Below are 22,197 nucleotides of genomic sequence, written 5' to 3'. Positions count from 1 at the left end.
GATGGGAGCTGTTTTAAACTAACTTCAACTTCAGTATAAACGGAAGGGGACGTAAACACCCCCAAGCTGTCATGAGAAAACAGTAAGCAAAGAAAATGTAAGAGAAATACCCCTGCTCCTTTTTTTCCCCCAGAAAAAAATATTTCTGTCAGACGAAAACAGAAAGCAGACAACTACCCTGAAAAGAGATCTACAACAAACCTCCAAGGAGGTCAAGATACAATGCAAAAAAGAAAGGGAGACTCCCTCCTTGGCTGGCTGCTCTTGGAGGGAGAGTAGATTGATGATTTGATTGCGATAGAGAGAAAATTAAGCTTTGTTTGTAGATAATTTTTTGTTATGAAGAATGAGAGTAGATTAATGATTTGAGTGGATTAAGAAATCCTTTGACTACCAGCTTTCAAAGTAAAGCCTGACACTGATGTTCAATGATCCCTCCTGCTTAGGCATAATAATGGTATCCCAAGACACTCTCGCGCTGGTGTGTACAATGCCATCTAATCCTGACCAAAGGAAGTTCCGAATAAGACGACTAAGCTGACCAATGCATCCCTTATGAAAAACCCAGCATGACATGACAAACCAAGCAGTCGCCAGCAACACTTGCTTAACTACCAAGGCTCTAGAGGCCAAATCAAGCTTCCTACTACTCTAATGCTGAAGTTTGCTTTTAATGCTCATGAGCACAAGAGTGAACTGTTGTGCATGAGATGTCAATGCCAACCTGACAGCCAAGGTATCTGGCAGTGCATCCTCTCTCAATCCAAGTAAACCCCACATCCAAACCCCAATCTGTCTGTGGAGAGTCACTAATCTAGAATCCCGCTAATTTGTGCCAATTGATGGTGGCACTTGCTGCCAAACAAAACATCTCCAAGGCACTACGGAAAGCATAGAGGCATGCCTGTGAAGCCTCCAAAAACATAGCAGTATCATTTGCTACCTTTGAGTCCAATAACTCTTCCTCTGTACGAAGAGGCAGCTTGAGGTTTGAAACCCCCGCAGTAACCCTGAGAAAACTGCTCATAGCCTCCACTGCTATAAGGTAAAGTAGTGGAGCTAAGGGGCATCCCTGCCCCACGGAATGGGAGATCTGAAAGCCGTTCACCACGCCCCCTGTAGGCGAAAACTGTGCTATGGGCCTCCCTATACATGCAAGAGACCCCTCTGATCCACTCTTGGGAGAAAACCATCCATGCCATCGTGCCTTCCAAGAAGTCACGAGGAGGCGGCAATTATTGTCTCCATGGGATCAAAGAATTGCTTAATCGATCCACACCTCACAGGTCTTGTCGGGCAGGAGCCACCAGCAGGCAAGAGGAGTGAAGTATGGAGTCAATAGTTGAAATATATGTAGGAGCTGAAGGGGGGCCCTCCCCCACCAGAGAGTCAACCAAGGAAGGCCCCTCGATTTGCTGACCTTCTGACTGCAAGACAGTATCGGCCCTCGTGTGGGCCCCTATGTGGAAGTGGAAGTGGCCAGCTAGCCCACTGAATCCTCTGCCTTCAGCTGCTTGCCAAGAGTATCCTATGATAAATGCGAGTATATCGACAGCGGACCATTACCTCGAGCTCTGCATCGGGTACGCCCCCTCCACCTGGAACGTCTCCGCCACGGATGTCGGGGGTCTGAAACTCCTATTTCATGGCCGTCTGTTGCTGTTGCTCTTGTGCTTGCTAGGGGGAGTCACTGCTTTCCCGCAATGGGCTGGCAGGTGAGAGGGAAGCAGGGGGCAGCTAATGGGGCACCGAACAGCCAATATGTGGGGCCAATATTTTCTTATTGAAGTATTAACACAAGAACGTAATCATGAAATTCTCTTTCTTTTCGACACCTTGCCAGACAGCCCTGTTTTGCTTAAAATGGCAGTTAAGGAACAAGATCAACACCCCTATACATCGAGAGTTAAGTGCCCTGTCTCTTTTAACTTCTACTTGCTCTTACCATGAAGCACAAACTCCGTGCGTGACCTTGCAATGGTATGCACAAAACCTTTTATAGGCCTTAAGAAAGCGACTTGCTTTCCTACTTTGATAGTTGACCATACACATGCTTCGTTTACACACATATTTACATCAAGAAACCTAACCTATAAGAGACTTCAAGCTTTTATCTCTTACTGCCTCTATTAATGATAAAGAGATGACCACATGACTGTATGTCCATACCAACCAACTAGGCTAGTGTTCTACTTGACAAGGACCAATCATCATAAGCCACAAACAATGATGACTTTGACCGGCTTACCAAGTCAGGACACATACAAACACTTGGATACTCGTCCATGACATTGAAACAAGACCCAATCACAGCTCCAACTCTACAATTTGTGATCTGGACAAACTACATTCGATCCTTGCACTTTGAAGAAGATTCAATAAACAAAGTCCTATATCCGGTTAGCGTAAAGAACCAAAAAGTCAAGAAAGCTCACTTGGGGTTTACGAATTCTTGAATTGCCCCCTTGGTCCTTGATAATTCTTTAATATATGGTCCTAATTTCATTATCAACTACATGGCAAAAGGACCAAAATTTTAGCTATTTGTTATTATCTGGTTATTTATCTATTTACATAAAGGTTGAAACTCTAAAGAAAAATGGTGCAAAATTAGCATACAGAAGTATTAAAGCAGACGAACCTGGTTGATGTTCCCGGGGTAAGGAGAATACCCGCTTTCATCGTTCACATCTCCCTCAACATGACCAGTCGCACGAAGTAAAGGATCCAATTGGTTATACTCTACATTGATTACCATTTGCCTACCTGTTCAAAAACTCCCTCATGAACATGTCTTCGATTATAACATCAATATCATACCCTAAATTGCCATCAATATCCCTTCCAATTATATGATTTTGACCACCCAACATCACAAGAAGCTTCAATAAAGAAAAATGCATTTCTTCGACGTGCTGAAGTGACGTGAACCTGCGCTGCTGCCCCTGCCTGCCCTCTGTTGCCTCCGCCTGCTCCTTTGCTGCTCCCGCCTGCTCCTTTTGCTGTTCCCGCCTGCCCTTCTGCAACCCGCCTGTCCCTCTGCAGCCTTCGCTAGCCTTTCCTCAATCCCCGCCTGCCCTTCAGCTGCCCCCGCCAGCCCCACTTCTTCAGGTTCCTTTTAAGGCTTTCTCTTCCCCGCAATGATTTGCTGGAGGCTTGGTACATTCCCATCATTGCCTAAGTCTTCGAAACAATCTTGGGCGTCATCAAGAGGTTCCCCTTTGCTCATTGGATCCTCTTGATCTCATCAAGAGATTCTCCTTTGCTCAGTGGATCCTGTTGATCCCCACTAGCTTTATTCTTGTGAATATGGGTTGGGTGGTATTTCTCCATGATACGGACCACATCAACCTCACCCCTTTTGCTGTCCCCGCCAGCCCCTTTTGCTGCCCCGCCTCCCCCTTGGCTACCCGCCCCCTGCCTTCTTCAGTCCCCGCCTGCCCCTCTGCTTGCCCCGCCTGCCCCTTTGCCCTTGATTCCCCAGCTGCTCCCCGCCTTTGCCCCCCTTCCTCTGCTCCCGTTTTCCCAGCAGCTATTTTATCTGGATTGAAGTCGGCCGCCCACTTTTCTTGATTGGTCTTGTGGATTTTTCTGCCGCAGCCAATCTCTCATCACCTCCACTGGCCGGGAGAATCATCAATTTTTCACAAGACGAGCTCACCTCTCTTCAGCACGACATTGACCTTGAGGTCCAGACTACCCTTGTTGCGAGAGTTTATGGTTCCCACCCCTCTCGTTCTCGCAGGCCCGTGAATGGCTTCTAGCAGCTCTCCCTTCAGAGCTGATTGTGCACTTTCAGGATACTCGTTTACTTGGTCGAGGCTTCTTCCAAGTGGACTTTCATTCTTCAGAAGCTACTTCTTAGGCTTTGGCTAGCAGCCCCTTTCCTCTTGGTCCTAGGAAGATTTTCTTCTTTCAGTACTAGGTGGGCTTTGATCCAGTGGTGGAGGATCAGCGCCTTACCCCGGTCTCACTACGGTTCCCTGCTCTTCCTCGGTCCTATTGGAAGCTTTTAGCTTCCATAGGGGCATATCCTTTGGCCAGGTTCTAGAGGTACCGATCCTCCCGAGCTCTCCCGCCTCAACTTCCGCGGCCGTTACTGCCACTCTTCATGGTGTACCCCGGGTCCTTGTGCTTGTTCCTGATCCATCGATTACTGACGATCATGTTATGCTTCAGAGACCTGGCGGATCTCATTTCCACTAGAAGATGGAGATTGCAGGCAGACCTAACCAGTGTCGGATTTGTCGTCGACAGGGTCACATTGCTAGAGATTGTCCAAGATCGAGGGGCCATGCTAGGAGGCGGCGTGGTCCTACCCATCAGAGGCCTTCTGTAGATGCCGAGACTCCAGCTGCTCCTTTGCCACAACAAACCACACAGCGTTGGGTTGTGGTTAGGGATGGTAGGCACCCTCGGACCCCTGTACCTGCCCCTTCACCCACACCCCAAGTGGAGCACCCTAACCCCTATGCAGTTCTTGCCTCACAGGATGTTGATCCTTTTTTGGAGGATGAGGCCTTGCAGGCACATGATCTGGATTCCTCATAGGAGAATGCTGTATTACAATTACAGGATGATTCTACCCTTGAGGATGATGTTGCACATTTGCATTGTCATGGTACCTCTCCAGTTTTGAGGACTAGCCTTGGCTTTTCCCCGGAGTGGGAGAAAGAGGTAAAGTTTACATCATCAGATTTTCCCTCCCTTACCTATGCGAGACGTACTTCCGCCTCTAAAGGGAGTCCTTCGTCGACCACGAGATCTGGTCGTTCCTACTCTGAGTCTTTATGAGGATTGTCTCTTGGAACATTCAGGGTCTTGGGGGTTTTTTTCCACATCGACGGAACCAATGAAATTCAATGCCAAAACCTCACAATCAACAACTATTCCTGAAGAAGTTACCCCGCGCAACCATCTATCTCTAACAAGGAACTCAAATGAAAAGCCCCAGAGTGTATACCTCTTCATTGACAAATCTCACCAAAGGAGACAACCGCATGCTCGAATGCCACTCTACAAGAGACTCAAGTCTCTTAGTCAACAATTCCAGTCTCAAACCTGCAGCCTTAGTGTGCCAACTAATGTGAAGGAGAGCTCACAACCTTCCACTTCAACCAAAAAAGAAAAATCCACCAAGACAACAAAAATCAAGGTATCTTAATGGTATCAAAGGTTGGGTGGAGAAGAAGCTACTTGTAGTCCAAGGCTACTACGAAGGCACCAATCCAATTGTAAAAACCCAGCTTCATTGTGCAGTCACAGGTGGACCTATGGATATATTGCTCTTGCATGAGCATAAACTGGATGCTAGTCAGTGTGGGAGATCATGTAAGCCTCTCTCGGGACACACCTTTGGGTCACCGGCTGTTGGTACCGAGGGTGGTGTTTGTATCTTTGTTTCAGCTTTGATCTTGCCTTGTATCATTGGATATGGTGTCATTTTGCCTGCGAGAGCGCAGTGGATCCTTCTTATGCAGGGTACTACACGCATTGGCATTCTCAACCTCTATGCTCCTAACCATAGAGGTGAGAGGATTGCCTTTTGGAAATCTCTCACTACATTGATGCCTCTTGCCGACCATTGGATTGGTGGGGATTTTAACATGGTTGAGATGCCAACGGATAAAAGAGGTGGACATGAGGGCTTGGTGCATCCTCTTGAAAGAGCGTCTTGGGAGAGGTTTATACTCTCCATTCATGGTAGAGATTGTTGGCATGAGGATGACATTTTGAGGAGTCCATCCACTCCTCTTTATTCATGGTCTAACAGGAGAAGAGATGTAGGATGTATCTATGCACGGTTATATAGATTTTATGTGGATGATTGGGTGCTTGACAAAGGTGGACATACTTTGATTGCTACAGGCACCTCCAAATCGGATCATTGCCCAGTGGTTTTATGTATTAGAGATCCGAATTGCCATGGATCAGCACCCCATGTACACATCCCTGATCATTTGTTTTTAGATGCAAAGCTATCGCGTCGTATGCTTGATATTTGAAGATCTCAAGACTTCTTATACATGCCTCTCAAAGCCTGGCCTTTGCTCTCTGTGATATTAGTGACTTTTATCACACATGTGCCCTGTCTAAGAGGCAAGAGGCCTTGGACTTAGAAAGGGCTATTAGATGTAGATTGGCTGCCTTGCAGAAAGAGCACGAGAAACATCCTCATGCTCAATGGGTTGCAGATTCTTTATGTACTGTTAGAGTAGAACTTCATCACTCTCTTGAGCAGCGCGCAAAGTACCGTTTCCACGCCTAGGAATCCTTTTGGACACAGATGGGTGGCAAATGTAACAAACACTTCTTTGCTTCTCACGGCCCGTCTCATGCCAGAGATAGTGTCAGGCAGTTGCAGGATTCACATGGCACTCTTCACTCAGATCCTCTTATGGTTAGGCAGATTGCCACTGATTTCTATTGCCAGCTTCTTAGTGCTGAGCCACATTTTGATTTGAGACACAGGGCACAGAGGAAGGTTTGGAATGCATTGCCACATTTGATCACTGAGGAGATGTGTGCCGCTCTGGATGCCCCTTTTTCTATGCAGGAGTTCAGTCATGCTCTTCATGCCTTACCTCATGGTAAGTGTCTAGGGGAGGATGGCCTCTCCCCTGTTCTTTTCATTACTTTTTGGGATGAGATTGGGGTTGAGATCACATCAGCTTTGCAGGAGATGTGGGACATAGGTTCTATGCCTTCTTCTCTCGCTGAGGGGCTTATTTATCTTAATTCTAAGAGCGGGCATAAGACATTGATTGGCCAATGGAGAAATATCACCTTACTTGGGACTGCCTATAAGATTCTTGCTAAGGCAGTGAGCATCAGGTTGCAGCCAATTTTGCAGGATGTTATTCATGATACCCGTAATGGATTCTTACACGGCACGAGCATCTTTGATAACATTTTCTCGTTTTGGGAGGCCATCAAATGGGCTAAAGCGAGCAATCAGCCCTTAGCCATTCTGCTCTTGGATTTTGAGAAGGCCTATGATAGAGTGGATTGGGACTTCCTTGAGGGTACTCTTAGTCATATGGGCTTCTCTCAGAGATGGATCAAGGGAGTTTCATGCATGTATCGTGATGCCCACAGTAGAGTTCTTGCTTGCGGTGATAGAGGACAGCGGTTTCAGATTTCTCGCTCAGTACGACAGGGCTGCCCATTAGCCCCTTTATTATATATCATAGTTGCAGAGGCCATGAGCATCTTTCTCCACTCCACTGCTAGTATTTCAGGATTGAGGTTGCCTCTTCGTAGTCATGAGGAGTTGGTTGACTCTGAGTTAGCTCACGACACAGCCTTGTTTTTGGAGGCTTCACATATATGCTTATGTTCCTTCCGGTTAGCACTAGAGGAGTTCTATTTGGCAACAAGGGCACTCATTAATTGGCACAAATCTGTTGGTTTTTGGGTTAGTGATTCATTGAGAGTTGATTGGGGTGCAGAGCTTGGTTTTACTTGGATCAGCAGAGGATGCACTGCTAGATATTTGGGATGCCAAGTTGGGATTGATATTTCTCCTGCACAGCATTTTGCTCTGGTACTTATGAGTATCCGGAAGAAGCTCCTCCATTGGAGCTCCAGGAGATTAGATTTAGCCTCCAGAGCTTTGGTGGCTAATCAGGTTTTGCTTACCTCAGCTTGGTTTATTGCCTCTTGTTGGTGCTTCTCTCGTGCGTGCATTTGCCAATCGCGGAGATTGATCCGCAATTTTCTCTGGTCGAGCTTGGATGGCACCTTAGACACTCGTGCCAGGGTAGCTTGGCTCACAATTATTCAGCCCAAAAGAGAGGGGGGCTTGAATATTATCGATCCGGATGTTCAGTGCGAGGCGTTCCTTTGCAAACTTGTGGTCACAGCTTTCCTACCAGGCACTGAGCCTTGGAAGGATTTTTTCTTGTCTCACATTTCCAGATGTACGCCCAGGGTCGGGAGAGACTGGATGCCCAGCACACGTTTTTGTTCACAGGGGCTGATATTAGGGCACCATCTTCCCCTCTTATTGCAGCCATTGTCAGAGCATGGAGAAACATGAGATATTTTTTGCGACAAAGGCTTCCTAGGTCTTTGGACGAGGCTGACCGACAACCTATTATGTGGAACGAGTTCATTAGGGATGAGACTGGTCGGCCACTTGGTGCATCTCGTTATATGCAATGGTCAGGATGGGGGAGATGCGCATACACAGTTCTTGCTTGGAAGACCTTTAAGAGTCTTCCGGAGGATCGGAGAGTTGCATCCACTCAGCATCTTAGGGGCTCTCGCATTCGTATGCCGTCCCTTTTATGTGCAAGCTTTAGACACAATTATCACGGAGGTTTAGGCCAACAATGGCCAAAAATGTTGACAGGGGACCTCTTCAAATATTGGGTACAACCGATTCATTTTTATCCCTAAATGGTGAATAAAAAAATCTACAAAAATGAAGGCCACATGGTATGCGCATTGGATTAATTTTTATCCCTAAATAGTGAATATAAAATCTAAGAGAATGAAGACCATGGTACTACACTGGGATTTTTAGTTCAGTATCTAAAAGAAAAGAAAAAAAAAGCATTAGTTAGCTTTGATGTTCAAATATTGTCTTTGATCCTTCCTAGTTTTAAGTTGATATGAGAGCCTCCAGGGTTGGACCTAAGCAAGTTATTTGGGTTTCATTATCCAGCTTCTTTCTCCTTGTCATCTCATTAGGGTTTATATCGTTGCATAGAGAGAAAGAGAACTCAAGGCTTTCATCTGTAAGGATAGACAGCAAACAAGGAAAGCAGATATCACAATATTATACCAAGGCAGCCTGAGTGGTAGAAGCTCATCATCTGTCTCAGCTCACATCTGTGTGAGAGAAGGTAAAGAGGAGATGCTAAATGCTAGTCTAAATCTCTATGGATTAAAAGAGAAGAAATTGACTTTTATCCAAGATTTAAACAGCAGCATTGTGGAACAGCCCATTCAGCTGGCTTCGCTCTGCAGAATTGTAGAGCTCATCCCAACGGCTCCAATTCATCACTTCCAAGAGACTCAAGACCAAGCAAGACAATAAATTAAAACAGGTGGCAAATTTAAACTCATCCCAAGACTCCAAGGTAGAGAATTTCATCTATGTATCATAAAGACCCGAAGGTTCTCTTCACCAAATCAACAAGAAACAATCAAAGACCAAAACGGTGAGCTCATTGGCATCAGTTCCCAGAAATGGTGGTCTATGAAGGGAGAATAATAATGGCAAATTATGAAATGCAGAAGGCATTCGAGATGTGTTAGTGTGATGACAATGAACATGAACAAAAAGAGTCCAAGATTCACGCACCAGTTTCATGTGTAAGTCGGCAAATCCCACCAATAGCCTCCTTAGCTTTGCGAGGAACTGCTAAAGAGTTCACATCTAGATCCCTTACTGCACTCACACCGAGCGAGGGAGGTATGGCCTGAGCATAGCCCAACCAAAAATTAGAAGATAATCCTTTTTTGAGAGAAAAGTGCATCTTCCCATGAAAAAGAAACCCAAAGCTAACTAAAACACGTGAGATATATGTGATGTGCAGGAGATTCAGTAAATACTTGTCTCCCCCATTCCATAACAGTGAGCATAAATTTTCACTCTGCATGTTTATGCCCATGACAGCGTGGATGTGTTCATGAACAAGCACATACAGCTAAAACAAAGCTACAAAATATCAGCAAAGAAATCCATGTACATGTATGCATACATACGGACTTATAGCTGAAACATAGCTAGAGTATATCCACACATAAATTCATGTAGATGTCTGCATGCATATGAACATAACTGAAACATATCTGGAGTATAACCACACACAAATCCATGTACATGTTGCATGCATACAGACATGTAACTTAAACATGGCTAAAGTATATCCACGAACATGTCTGCATGCATACAGACATGTAACTGAAAGATAGCTAGAGTATATCCACATGCAAATCCATGTACATGTCTGCATGCATATGAACATATAGCTGAAACATTTCCACTCCGGAATCCATGTTCATGTATGCATGCATACAGACATGTAACTGAAGCATAGCTACAGTATATCTACACACAAATCCATGTACATGTCTGCCTGTATGCTCTGTTAGTATAAAGCAATGCAGATCTGTCAACAAAAAAACGTGTAGACCTTGAAAAGAAGTCCATTTGTGTCTTGGAAAAAGAGGACCCAACTAATGTTTTGTTCCTTCCTGCAAAGTACTCAATAATAAAAAAAGTAAGGCTGGTGCCAGGAAAGGAGTTTTTGTATAGGCAGACATCATAGACATCAAACTGTGCTATGCCCACATTAATTAAACACCTTACCATGTGGAGAGAAGTCCACTACGGTAAAGTAAGGCATGTACATCCCCATGGCCATGTGGCTTTGTCTACAGGCACAAAATATACAATTATAAGGTTAGATGAGATTATTGGTTTAGTAATTTTATACTGCATTTTGATCGATCATTAGGCATACATGGTGTAACACATATCCATGAGCTCAAGTGTTTTTTCATTAAGATGATCTCAATATAAAGTATATATATAAGCATGTGCATACATGTAATAAAAGGGGGTAGGGTAGGGTACTTGACATACTCATCCCCAATCAAGGCTTTCAGGAATGGTATGGTTTGTGTATTGTACCCAGCCTTCTTAGCATCCTAAACCACTATGGTAGGGTAGGGTAGGGTAGGGTACTTGACATACTCATCCTCAATCAAGGCTTTCAGGAATCATATGGTTTGTGTATTGACTTAGCATCCTTAACCACTATGCTAAACACTTCAGAAATGTGCCCCTATGCTCTCATGTTGAGCATAGGTCTTTCCAAATGTTCATGGAACTCTCTGTAGGAATGCCCTCTCTAGTACAAAGTCACAACGACATCCATTTTTACCAGGCTTTAAGAATGCCAAAGAGCCGCCGTGTTGTTTTTATGGCCACAGTTTGTAGTCTTCCATGACAACAGACTGATAGAAGGATAATTTAAGAGCTGGGATTAGTGCAATCCTGTAAAAGACATACAAGTCACTCTTGCCCTTGTGATATGCATTCTTCCCCTCCACCGTCTTGTAATGGGCAATTTAATGTTGTCACAAACAATAACCTCTCTACAGCTGGAGAGAGAACAGTGCTGTCGCCTCCTTTGAATGACACCATGGGAGTGGTGATGAACAGCCTATGAGACATCTCTGATAAGTACAGGTCTATTGACATGCACTTATGACCAAAGAAATCAAAAAAGTATACCTAAAATATTACTCATCCACAATCATTCACAAAATGATATCTAGAATCTAGATGTCCTTTATTATGCCTTGTGAGACCCAAAGTATGAACCCCCCTTGAGAACAAAGAACTATTCTTGAACCATTTAACCCAAAAGAAAAAACACATCGTTGCTAAAGGTTTTCTTTGAAGCATCCAAACCCTCGACAAATAACTTTATCTCCTATGAGGGTTCAAGTACCAGCACTCGTCCAGTGAATGCAGCCCTTCCCCTTTATTCTTGGTGAATGTCGGCCATAAAATATGCCAAGAAGAGTTGGAACAAGAAAGAAAAAACTTGTACTGGTCTCTTGAAACGATTATGTAATATGATGCAAAAATTCTTCTGTATGTTTCCTTAACTAAAGTGGCATGCTCCTTTTCCCAGATGCTGGGAAAGATCTTAAGGGCACAATACTTAGCGATCAACTTGTCAAACCCACTAAGATAGCCATGCATGAAGACCACAAATGAATGACACTCTTATCAATAAAATAACTGCATAGACAGTGACAGACTCGTGCATCAGTCATAGAAATATGGCCGCATGTCTCATGGCTATGTGGCAACCAAATAACGCATTTAGCAGCCAATCAGTGAGCGGCCCCATACAGCTCCACTGAGATGCTGAGAGCACCACTGAGGCATCTCGGAATGCTAGGAATGGATCCACAAAGAATCCAAAGCTCCTCTCCACCTCCAGGAAGCTTTTCTCCAAATTTGAGTTCAAGGGTATCACATATTTCACTCACACAAAAGCGGTACCACTTATTTCACTCACACAAAAGGGGTACCACTTATTTCTCCAGATTTGAGGTAAGGGTACCACTTATTTCATTCACACAAAAGGGGGGAAGGATGGAGGGAAAAGGATGGGGGGTGTGGTGTGGTGTGGATTCTTCAGGCACTAGAAGTCACCAGTATGAAAGAACTTCTATTTCAGAGTCATCTTTCCCCCAAACACTCTTCCTCTTTCACAATGTAGTTCCCCTCAAGCACCCACACAAGGGAAAAGCTCATACGCCTACAAAAAGGCACACAAACTCCCGCTGCAACTACATCCTGCTATTTCTACATAAGGGTACCTTCCTCATGACATTTACTTTGAATTATAATCCACACTATATGCACAATATCCTGATACCTGATCATCTCTCAATGTAAACCTTAACAAAATTAAGAATATTACCTGTATTGTGTACTGATCCGATGAGTCCAACGCTAACCGTGCCTCATTATCCAGCAAGCACCCTACCTTTTCCTGCATAACAGTAGAAGTTGCATAAGCTCCTTTTCGAGTTCATGCATGTATCCCACTTCAGTTTTATGTATCAGACAAGATGATAGCAAACCTGCTTCAAAAGATGGACTTGATCACTGGACATTCCAAAGAAATTGTTCGATTTGAGAATCTCTTGTGTTCTCAGGTGTGTATCATCAGAAGTCATGACTACCAATGGAATACGGCAACTATCCATCCCTGGCATGCATATGCAATTTGACAATCTTTTGAAGTAAAAGTTTTTCAATATATACCAACTCTAGGGTTTTCAACTCATTTTACTAGAAAAAAAAGAATGCAAGGTTTGAAAGGATTCCTTAACCTTAAATCATTGATCATGCTGAGTAAAATGCTATCAAAGGCTAGAGTTACATGGCGACAAACTGAAGAAGTCATTGTGGTCAACTTGTTGGTCTCTTGACCTAGAAGTCACAGGATCGAATCCCCCCTGTGCACGACGCCTCATTTTCGCACTACTCTTAACTCTCAACACACTTAAGATCACTTACTGCTTCACTGGGCGAGCGCACAGCCAAATCACTAGCACAGCTACCAGCCCTCTTGCAAGTCACAGGTTCAAATCCTCCATGCTGTAGAATTAGTCTAGAGTGGCACTCTTTTTCTCATCTTCTTTCCTTTTTTGCTACAATCTCAAACCAGTGGGTTACTCTAAGATTGGTTGGTGTCACCGCCATGCTCTGCCTAAACCCATCTTCAAATCTTGTTGCTAGTAGGTCTTGCTAAACCGTCTATGCTGTTGCTTTGGAAAGAACATGTTTTTTTTTTTGAATGCCACATTTGCTATTTGCCATCTTTTTGCTTGCTTGATCACTTCAATCCTCATCAATTTTGAGGTCTTCTACTAGATCTGTTAATTACATCAAATAAAGTGTGAAGTTTTCGTCCGAGTTGCGGCCAATTGATATTGTGCTTATGCATTTGCCCTATCAACTACTTATTTGCTGTACTAATTCTTTCTATTTGCTACTTCCCTTAGTGCTAGGCTTCATTATGGCTGAGTCTGCCCTACATCTCCGGAGGTTTGACAGAAACTCGGTACGAAGGTCTTTGTGTGAATATATGCGCGCGTGTGTGTGTGTGTGTGGAGTGCGTGTGTGAGAGCATATCTTGATACAGAGTTTTACACCCACTATTGGGCACTGATGACGTTAGTGCGGATGTCGTAGTGTCTAGTCCATACTATGCATAATGGAGTTGATAGTTATATAGCCTTGTGGGTTGACTACCATGAGTATATAACATGCACGTTCCTAAAAGGTGAATTTGGGCATGTTCCTGGATTCATCTAGGTATATATATATATATATATATATATATATATATATAAATCCTACATACTTTGGGAATTTTTTTGCAAAATGGACAAAATCATCAAATCAATTACATCAAATCAAGTGTATCTACATCCTACATACTTGGGATTTTTTTGCAAAATGAACAAAATCATCAATCTAAAGCACATACAGTCCCAAAAATTTTGGGGGTTTCTCAAGCATAAACCTCTAGCATCAAGATGAAGCCTCTGCTTCGACGAAAATCTGGGGATTTCTCTCTTTTGCTTCAGACTTCTGATATTCCAATTTCCAAGTTCTCTCTCCTCGCCCCAGAGCCTAAAACGACGGCCCAAGCTTCCATTGCTTGGAAACGACGCTGCAAAAAGATTTACATCACCGGCATCTAGGGGGGGACTTTACCCCGACTTTTAATCTACTTAGGATTTTGTGTGTGAGTATCAAGGGTTCTATGCCCGGGATGTCCCCCAAAATATGATAAATAATCTTGCGTGTGTTTTTTGTAAGCCTCCTTGTTATAAAAGGCTCCGGGTTCTCTCATCCCTCTTAGAAACAAGGGGGGTTTTCCTTTGTTGTGCTGATGTATGTTGTCTTTTGTCTCTCTAAGCAAGATATGACCTCTGAGCCATGCTACATGAACCTCTGAGCCATGCTCATTAGCCTCTGAGCCATGTTCATGAGCCTTTGAGCCCGTTGTTGCGGGGAACATGTCATGTTTTTGCTTGTGATGGGGGATAGGGACTATTGAAAGCCATCCCAACATCTCCACCTTCTCTCCGAAGGGGGGTTTGTAGGATATTTAGAGCATAGTCACAGGGGACGGACCCCTGGGATGGGGGAACGCCGTCCCATAACGTGCGGGAACGGAAACGGACAGGGGACGTGTGAGCCCACGCTGTAACAAGGGGACGGCGATTTTGGGACGGCGGGATGTGCGGGACGGAACGGGACGGGACGGTCGACTGACCGTTGCGCAGTGTTGACCAGTTTGCCGTTGCGCCCTGTAGCCGTTGGGCGCCTAGCCGTTGAGCAGCCCTCCCCACTTGGCCCATGGCTATAAGAAGAGCCCCCATTGGCACATGCTATAGGAAACTTTCAACTCTTCAAGACTCACCTCGGGCCTCCTTGGCACTTGCTCTAGCCTCTTAGCTCTTGCCTCTTGGCACTTGCAACACTCCTCAAGGCTCAAGCTCAAGCCTCAACGCTCCTCAACTTTCAAGGTTCAAGTGGAAAGCTCATTGGCTCAACACTCCTCAACTTTCAAGGCTCAAGACTCAAGTGGGCATTGGGCAACCCGGCAAGGCTCTAGCTCTCCTCAAGCCTCAAGGCTCAAGTGGCATTGGGACCTTGGGTAAGTTGTAATTTCAAGTTGTCACTTGTAGTCTTGTTGCTCTCCTACACTCACCTCTTGCTCTAGCCTCTCCATTGGCAAGCCTCTCCTACATCTCTCTCCTACTCTCACCTCCATTGCTCAAGCCTCTCCTACATCTCTCTCCTACACTCACGGTCTCACCTCTTCTTGCTTTAGCCTCTCCTACACTCACCTCCATTGCTCAAGCCTCCTTGGCACTTGCCTCCATGGCATCTTCATCGCGACCATCCCCCGCACCTCGTTCTGGCGGCGCCAATACGAATAGAGGAAGGAGGACCGAAGGTTGGTCTTGGTGGGAAGATGTCAACTCCGATCATCCCGGAAGTGGAGGAGGCTCTCGCCCATGGTCTTGCAAGCTATGTCCATATAGGTGAACGGGTGGGGCGGATAAAGTGAGAGCTCACCTCTTGCATGAGCCCGGTCATGAGGTCCGATTTTGTGATTAGGTCACACCGGAGACGAGGAGGAGGCTTCTTGAACGTGTTGCCGCACATGAGGCCTTGCTTTCAAGGAGGAGAGTGCCGCATGTGGCCGTGGATCCCGCAACACTAGTGAGGCCATCCCAAGGTTCGGCATCCCCATGTGCATCCACTTCATCGGCACCCGCAGGCGCATCACCCGCCCCACAAGAACGGGCCCCAACACCATCCTTCTCCATGCCGACCGCATCCACACACTCACGCTGGCAAAGTACTCTTGAGGGTAGTTGGGACCCCAAGAAGAAAGAAGAGGTGGATACGGCCATAACCCGCTTCTTCTTTCATGACCACATTGCTTGCCATGCTGCCAGGTAATCAAGAATTAAGATGTCTAGCTTAAGATCTATCATTTTACAATGTTCCTCTTACAAGTTACTTGAACTTTGAACTTTCAAGTTGATCGGTTATTAAATTATTCATTTTTTGTGGATAGCTAGGACTACTTCAAGGTCATGGTGAAGAAGATAGGGGAGTATGGTCCAAACTATACGCCCCCATCATCGGAGTCCTTGCGCACCACATTGCTAGAGAAGGAGAAGAGGTTTGTGGAGCAAGCAACAGAAAACACGAAGCGACAATGGGCAAGCAATGGAGTGTCCCTGATAGCCGATGGATGGAGTGATACGCGGAAGAGGTCCATCCATGGCCTTGTTGCATATTCCCGCGGTGAGATGTACTTCATCGCCTCACATGATGCTTTTGGGACCGGGAAGAGTGCTGATGTGCTAGCAGCAGAGTGGGCTCGTGGCATACAGATCATTGGCCCAGACCTAGTTGTGGGCTTTGTTGCTGATGGGGAGGCTTCAAACAGGGCAAGCCGAAGCGATCATTGAGAGCATGTACCCCAACATCACCGTGTCATTTTGCATGGCACATTGCTTAAATAATCTCTTGAAGGATATTGGGGACTTGCCATGGATCTGGCCTATCATTCAAGTGGGCAGCCAAATAGTGACATTTGTCACAAACCATCAGTTCCTACGCCATGAATTCTCCAAAAAATCTAGCCGTCAGCTCCTCAAATACTCAGATAGGAGGTTTGCCTACAACTTCTTGATGCTCCATCGATTGAAAGTGTGTAGTGGTGCATTGAGACAGTTGTTCATTAGTGACGAGTTCACTTCTTCACCATTGGCTTCCACTGAGATAGGAGCTCTATGCAAGGAAAAAGCAGAGAGCCCTGATTTTTGGGAAAAAGTGAAGTGCATTGATGCTATGGTTCAACCTATTGTCCACTTGATGAGGCTTGTGGATGGTATGAAGCCATGCATCGGCAAGGTATTAGAGGCTATGGACAGCATGATAGAGAAGCTGAGGGATTTGGAGCCAGAGGAGGACAGGTACGAGGAGATCCGTGCCCTATGTGTGCGTACGTGGAACTCCTACTCCTCTCCTTTGCATGCAGCAGCCTATGTGGTGGATCCTGAGTTTCAGGGTAAAGGGCAAGAAAGTGACGCAGAGGTGAGCAAGCTATGGAGACTTGTCTTGACTCGACTTGTGCCTGACCCAAATGTTAGGCGGAAGATCCGTGACCAGTTGTCCAGGTATAAGAGCTTTCAGGGCTCTTATGGAGACATGGATGCATAGGACGATCGCTTCAAAGTTGGGGCTGCTTTGTGGTGGGAAGATTTTGGTTCGGATGGACCTGAGCTTGAGCATCTAGCCATCCGCATTCTCAGCCAGGCAGTGAGTTCCTCTTGCCTAGAGAAACTTTGGAGCTCATACAGTCACATTGCATCGAAGAAGAGGAACTGTCTTGGGGTGGAACGGGCAAATGATCTAGTCTTTGTGAGTGCAAACTTGCGAATGCTTTGCAAGAGTGCAACTGCAAAGGCTGATGCATTTACTGAGTGGGAGATGTCTCAAGATGATGAGGAGTTGGAGGAGCAAGTGGAGGACACCTCTATGGAGCTTGCACCCATTGCAAGGACCCATGATCGTGAGGCCAGCACTTCACATGCCCCTTGAGGTTTTTTGACATATGTACTACTCTAGAGATAGTCTCTTTTTTGTATGCCACTTACGTGGTTAGGGCCTAGGCCTTTGCCCTTGTCTTTTGCTTTAGCCTTTGGTGACTGGGTCCTGGGTGCCCGATCTCCTTTTTTGTAACACCCATTTTTTTGCTAGTATGACTTAATATTGATGCTTTGGAAGTGTAAAGTGACTTTGTTTTAGTATTGTTAAGTTTCTTAAATGAGTGCTTACTTAAAATTGCATATTTTGTATGCCGTCCCCCGTTCCCCGTCCCGGTTCCCAGGAATCCTCGTCCCCATCCCCATTCCTTGTCACGTTCCTTGTCCCATGTTACTATGATTTAGAGCTTCAGTGTGTGAACACTCCCTATGAGTGTATGTGTGTGAACACCATGGATTGACAGTGGAATTTTTCCATGCTTTTTGGCCTCAGCTCGAACAATCATTGCTGTATATGATCAATGAAGCTTGGGCAAATGATGTACTACCATCTTCTTGGAAAGAAGGATTGGTTAAGCTTTTTCCTAAACGGGATCTTTGTGAAGCTTTTTCTGATTGGAGGCCCATTACTCTTATGCCTGTCATCTATAAGCTTCTGACTAAGATGTTGGCAAATCGTATTAAAGGATTTTTACATGATGGTTTGCATCCTGCGCAATATGGTTTTGTGCCTCGGAGGCAAATCAATGATAATTTGGCTAATGCTTATATTACCATTGAATATGCCAAATACACTAAGCAGGATGTACTCATTTTGCAGGTTGATATCGAGAAAGCTTTTGATTCTGTGCATTGGGACTATATAGCTATGACTATGAGTTATCTTGGTTTCGGTGCGAAGTGGCAAAATATTGTGTATTGGCTCTATAATGACAATGATGCTTCTTTGATTTTGAGCTCTTCTCTATCGGATTCTTGGAAATTGGGACGTTCAGTTCGCCAAGGTTGTCCGCTTAGTTCCTTGTTGTTTGCTATTGCCACACATCCTTTTCTTTGCTACTTGGATTTTTTGCAAGCTACTGATGAATTGCATGGCTTACAGCTTCCTACTGGGCATACTTTCCTGGCTCAGGCTTATGCTGATGATTCTTTTTTTATGCCCAAGAATACGCAACAAGATCTTCAGAGATTAATGAAGGCTTTGGAACTTTTTGGTCTGGCTGCTGGTTTGAAAGTGAATTTCCGTAAGTCTACCTTGCTTCCACTTAACGTACAGCAATGGCATCATGTATTGTGGCCCAGTGGAATACCTCCTAGTGGACATATCGTTCGTCATTTGGGTTACCCTTTGGGTTGGCAGTTGTCATCTTCACAAATGATTCAATGGGTTATGCTAAAATTGAATCGCAAAATTGATTATTGGCAGCTTTCCACTTGACCTCTTCATGTACGTCTCAGGATAGTGCAGGCTATTGTAATGGCTTACATACAGTTCTTTCTTCCATTGATTATGTGGAGGAAAGCTGATATAGATCGGTTTATGTCTCTGGCAATGGCAATTGTGTGGAAAACTCAACATCATAAAAAGGGTCTTCGTCTTTTGTCAATGCCAAAGATGTGTTCTCCAAAGATACATGGTGGCTTGAACATATTGAATATTCATTTTCATGTGCTTGCTCGTAAATCCACTTTGCTGTTGGAATTTGTACAACAGCGCCAGCCATGGGCTATTATGTTGGGTCATATGTGTATGTCTATGTCTTCACCTGCTTTTGGAAAGTGGACTGTTACGTATTGGGATGCAATTTTCAGCCATTTCGATGGAAAAATTGTCGGTTGCCCTCTTTCATCTAAGTTAATTTTTGCCTGGAAACAGGTTACGCAATATCTGTTTTGGAATCCCAGGCTTAATGCGCAATCTTCTTCGCTTCGCCTCAGAGTATTCATTGGTCAAAGGCTTTTGATGTACCCTTGGCTCTACGTGAGCCTAGGAAGGCATATTTCCTTTCAAAGAAAGGAGTTTATCTTATTGATGATGTTTTGGATGCTGGTGGCCATGTGCTTTCTTTTGTGGTTGCCGCCAGAAAATTTGGTCTGGGGATGCATTATAGATCAATCTGGCAGCTTATTCGAGAGCTTCTTGCTCCTTTTGAACCAATTGCAGATTTGGATCGTTCTGATCGTTTGGTTGATTGGAGCCTTAGAAGAGAACAACCTGCACGAGGCCCTTTATCAATGGCTAAACTTTCGGTTCATTCGATATATCATCTCTTGTTGCCTGCCTCTTGGGTTCAAGAACATGCGAATCAGATTTGGCATCTTCATAAAAGTCAAGGTTGGTGGAAACAACGGCTTCATTCTCTTTGGAAATGCAGTCTTCCTTTGAAACGTAGACTTTTTTTATGGAGATGCTTGATTGGAGTCTTGCCAGTCGGCCTTTTCTTGGCTAGGCGACTTTTGGCACCTTCAACTTGTCATAGTTGTGGTGCTTCTCAAGAGACAGTCTTTCATCTTTTGTGGAGTTGTCCTCTGACCAGGACTTTATTGGATCGGATTGCTGCACGTTTGAGAGCCCGCTTCCAACAGGCACCCTTTGGGAAATACTTTTGGATCTTCGGTCTTCTCCCTTCACCCCTTAGATCCTATAAAGTCTTCTTTGATTGGGTTCACTACTGGGCTTTATGGACTACCTGGCAGTCTCGCAACAGGACAGTTTTTGCTGGGCCTCATTTGGATGCTTACTCATTCTTCCGTTCCTCTCTTCAGCAATCTTTATATGACTGTCTCTCTCTTCATGAGATTGACTCATCTCTGTATGCTCTTTTTACAGATTGTTTTTAGATGTTTAACTATGTTCACACTGAACATAGTGAACACTCTAGTAGTCTCCCTTGTATATGGTCTTTTTGGTGGGTTTTCCTCGTTTTGAGGTTTCCCACCTGTAATTAATGACATGAAGCTTTACAAAAAAAAAAAGGATGTGTGTGAACACCTCTTAAAGGTGAATGAATGTGTGTGAAATAGGGCTTATAGCCACTTAAGTGTTTGAGTGTGTAAGTAGTGATGTCACTAGGTATACACAAGTGTCACTGCCCTAGTGAATAGAGTGTTGAGAAAGATATGGCACTTAATGTATAAAAGCATTGTATCTTGTTACGACCCTGTGTTTTTCTCTGGACAGTATGCAGGTGGGCACGGGGACATGGTGGACAGTGTGAATGGCATCAGTTTGGAGTTGAAAAGGAAAACCCATGTGTGGACAACCCCAAGTGTGAAGGGGACAAAGAGAATTAAAGTTTAAAGGTTTTATAACCTTTGGAGCAAAGAAATTTTAATTTATAAGGTTTTATAACCTTTAATGGTTCAAAAAGCAAATTTGAGAGACTTCAACTCTTTTGGAGGGTGGACACGCCTCTCTCTATTGTTTTTGCTTTTTAGGAGAAAAACGGGCTGTTTTTTTTTAGGCGCTTCCTTATTGTTAAAAAGGAGGAGGGTGGAAGAGCCGACGTGGGGGCACTTCTTCTTGGATGGCTGGTCGCCAGGGATCATAGGCGACACACAGAGCTACAGCGCAGGGCTTATCCTTTCTCTCTTGGTGAAAAGCAAGGCGGGCACATGAGGGCTGAACTGCAGGCACATAGGGCTGCGCTGGAACATACACAATGGCTGGCTGGATTTGTTTGTGGATGCCGAGTGGACAAGAAGCCATGATGCAGGGTCTTTGCAGGCTTCAGGGGTTCTAGTTTGACGGTTGAGTTTCCAGCCTTATTGTAATCAAAGCTCTCTTATAATCAATTAAAGAAATACCGCAAGGGGTGCCACTGCGTTTTGGGGCCAATCGGTGTCCGTGTACTTTTGCAGGAGCACTCTAGCTCCCCCTGTTTGTTTTCCTTTTCCAGGTCCTCAAAGGTGTTGAAGTGTTTTGTGTGCGAGTGTTTGTTTCTCACCGCCCGTCAAGTATCTGAAGGCCGGTTTCAATCTTGTAAGCTTTAGATCAGGGCATGTTGGCCAGCATAAGCAGCCCATTTAGGCAGAGCAACAGCCTGTCGGCCAGCATATGAAGCCCTACAGCCACACATGTGAAGCGCTTTCAAAAATGTGATTTTTCAGTATGTCATGGACAGGGGAAAAAACAGGCTGACAGCATGATAGCAAAACCAACTAGCATGAAAACAGCAGCTAGCATATATGCTTGAATCTTCTAACTTGTGCATACATCTTTAGCAAGAGCACTTCATTGTGATACAGTCCAAGGCAGCAGAGGAAGTCATCTTCAACATTCAGCCATCAGTCCCGCATCCCCTCAGCAGATCTGGGAGCGCACATTGGCTCCTGAAGTGACTTCTATATTGTCTACAGACCCTATATTGTCTACAGACCGCTTAATTTCCACTGGCGTTTGGTCTACCACACCCTTGCGTTTGGCATTCCACAGTCAACCATTGTCAAGTAAGTTTCTTCGAAGTAATTACTCCCACTTGCAGGAGGGGGCCCTTAAGTGGGTAGTTGCGACCCACTCTGGTGTCGGCTCTCCATCTCTACACCTCTACCTCTTGTGTTTGAAGA

At 44.8% G+C, this 22,197-nt stretch overlaps 1 protein-coding gene across 1 annotated transcript in view; it reads right to left on the bottom strand.

Moving 5' to 3' along the window:
- Window positions 1-22,197, bottom strand: part of USP (UDP-sugar pyrophosphorylase) — a 75,046-nt gene that overhangs the window by 3,341 nt on the left and 49,508 nt on the right. Inside the window, exons 5-11 of the mRNA XM_086824794.1 lie at window positions 12,625-12,752; window positions 12,462-12,533; window positions 10,325-10,389; window positions 10,149-10,209; window positions 9,314-9,431; window positions 2,642-2,766; window positions 2,436-2,512 (exon numbers count right to left, since the gene is read on the bottom strand). Coding sequence (XP_086680920.1) covers window positions 2,436-2,512; window positions 2,642-2,766; window positions 9,314-9,431; window positions 10,149-10,209; window positions 10,325-10,389; window positions 12,462-12,533; window positions 12,625-12,752 — 646 coding nt within the window. The remainder of the gene's footprint in view (window positions 1-2,435; window positions 2,513-2,641; window positions 2,767-9,313; window positions 9,432-10,148; window positions 10,210-10,324; window positions 10,390-12,461; window positions 12,534-12,624; window positions 12,753-22,197) is intronic.

The sequence above is a fragment of the Cibotium barometz genome, chromosome 31 (assembly GCF_041138505.1).
Source record: "Cibotium barometz isolate CiBa-2024 chromosome 31, ASM4113850v1, whole genome shotgun sequence".
Taxonomy (NCBI): domain Eukaryota; kingdom Viridiplantae; phylum Streptophyta; class Polypodiopsida; order Cyatheales; family Cibotiaceae; genus Cibotium; species Cibotium barometz.
This window is presented reverse-complemented; position numbering and strand designations above follow the sequence as displayed.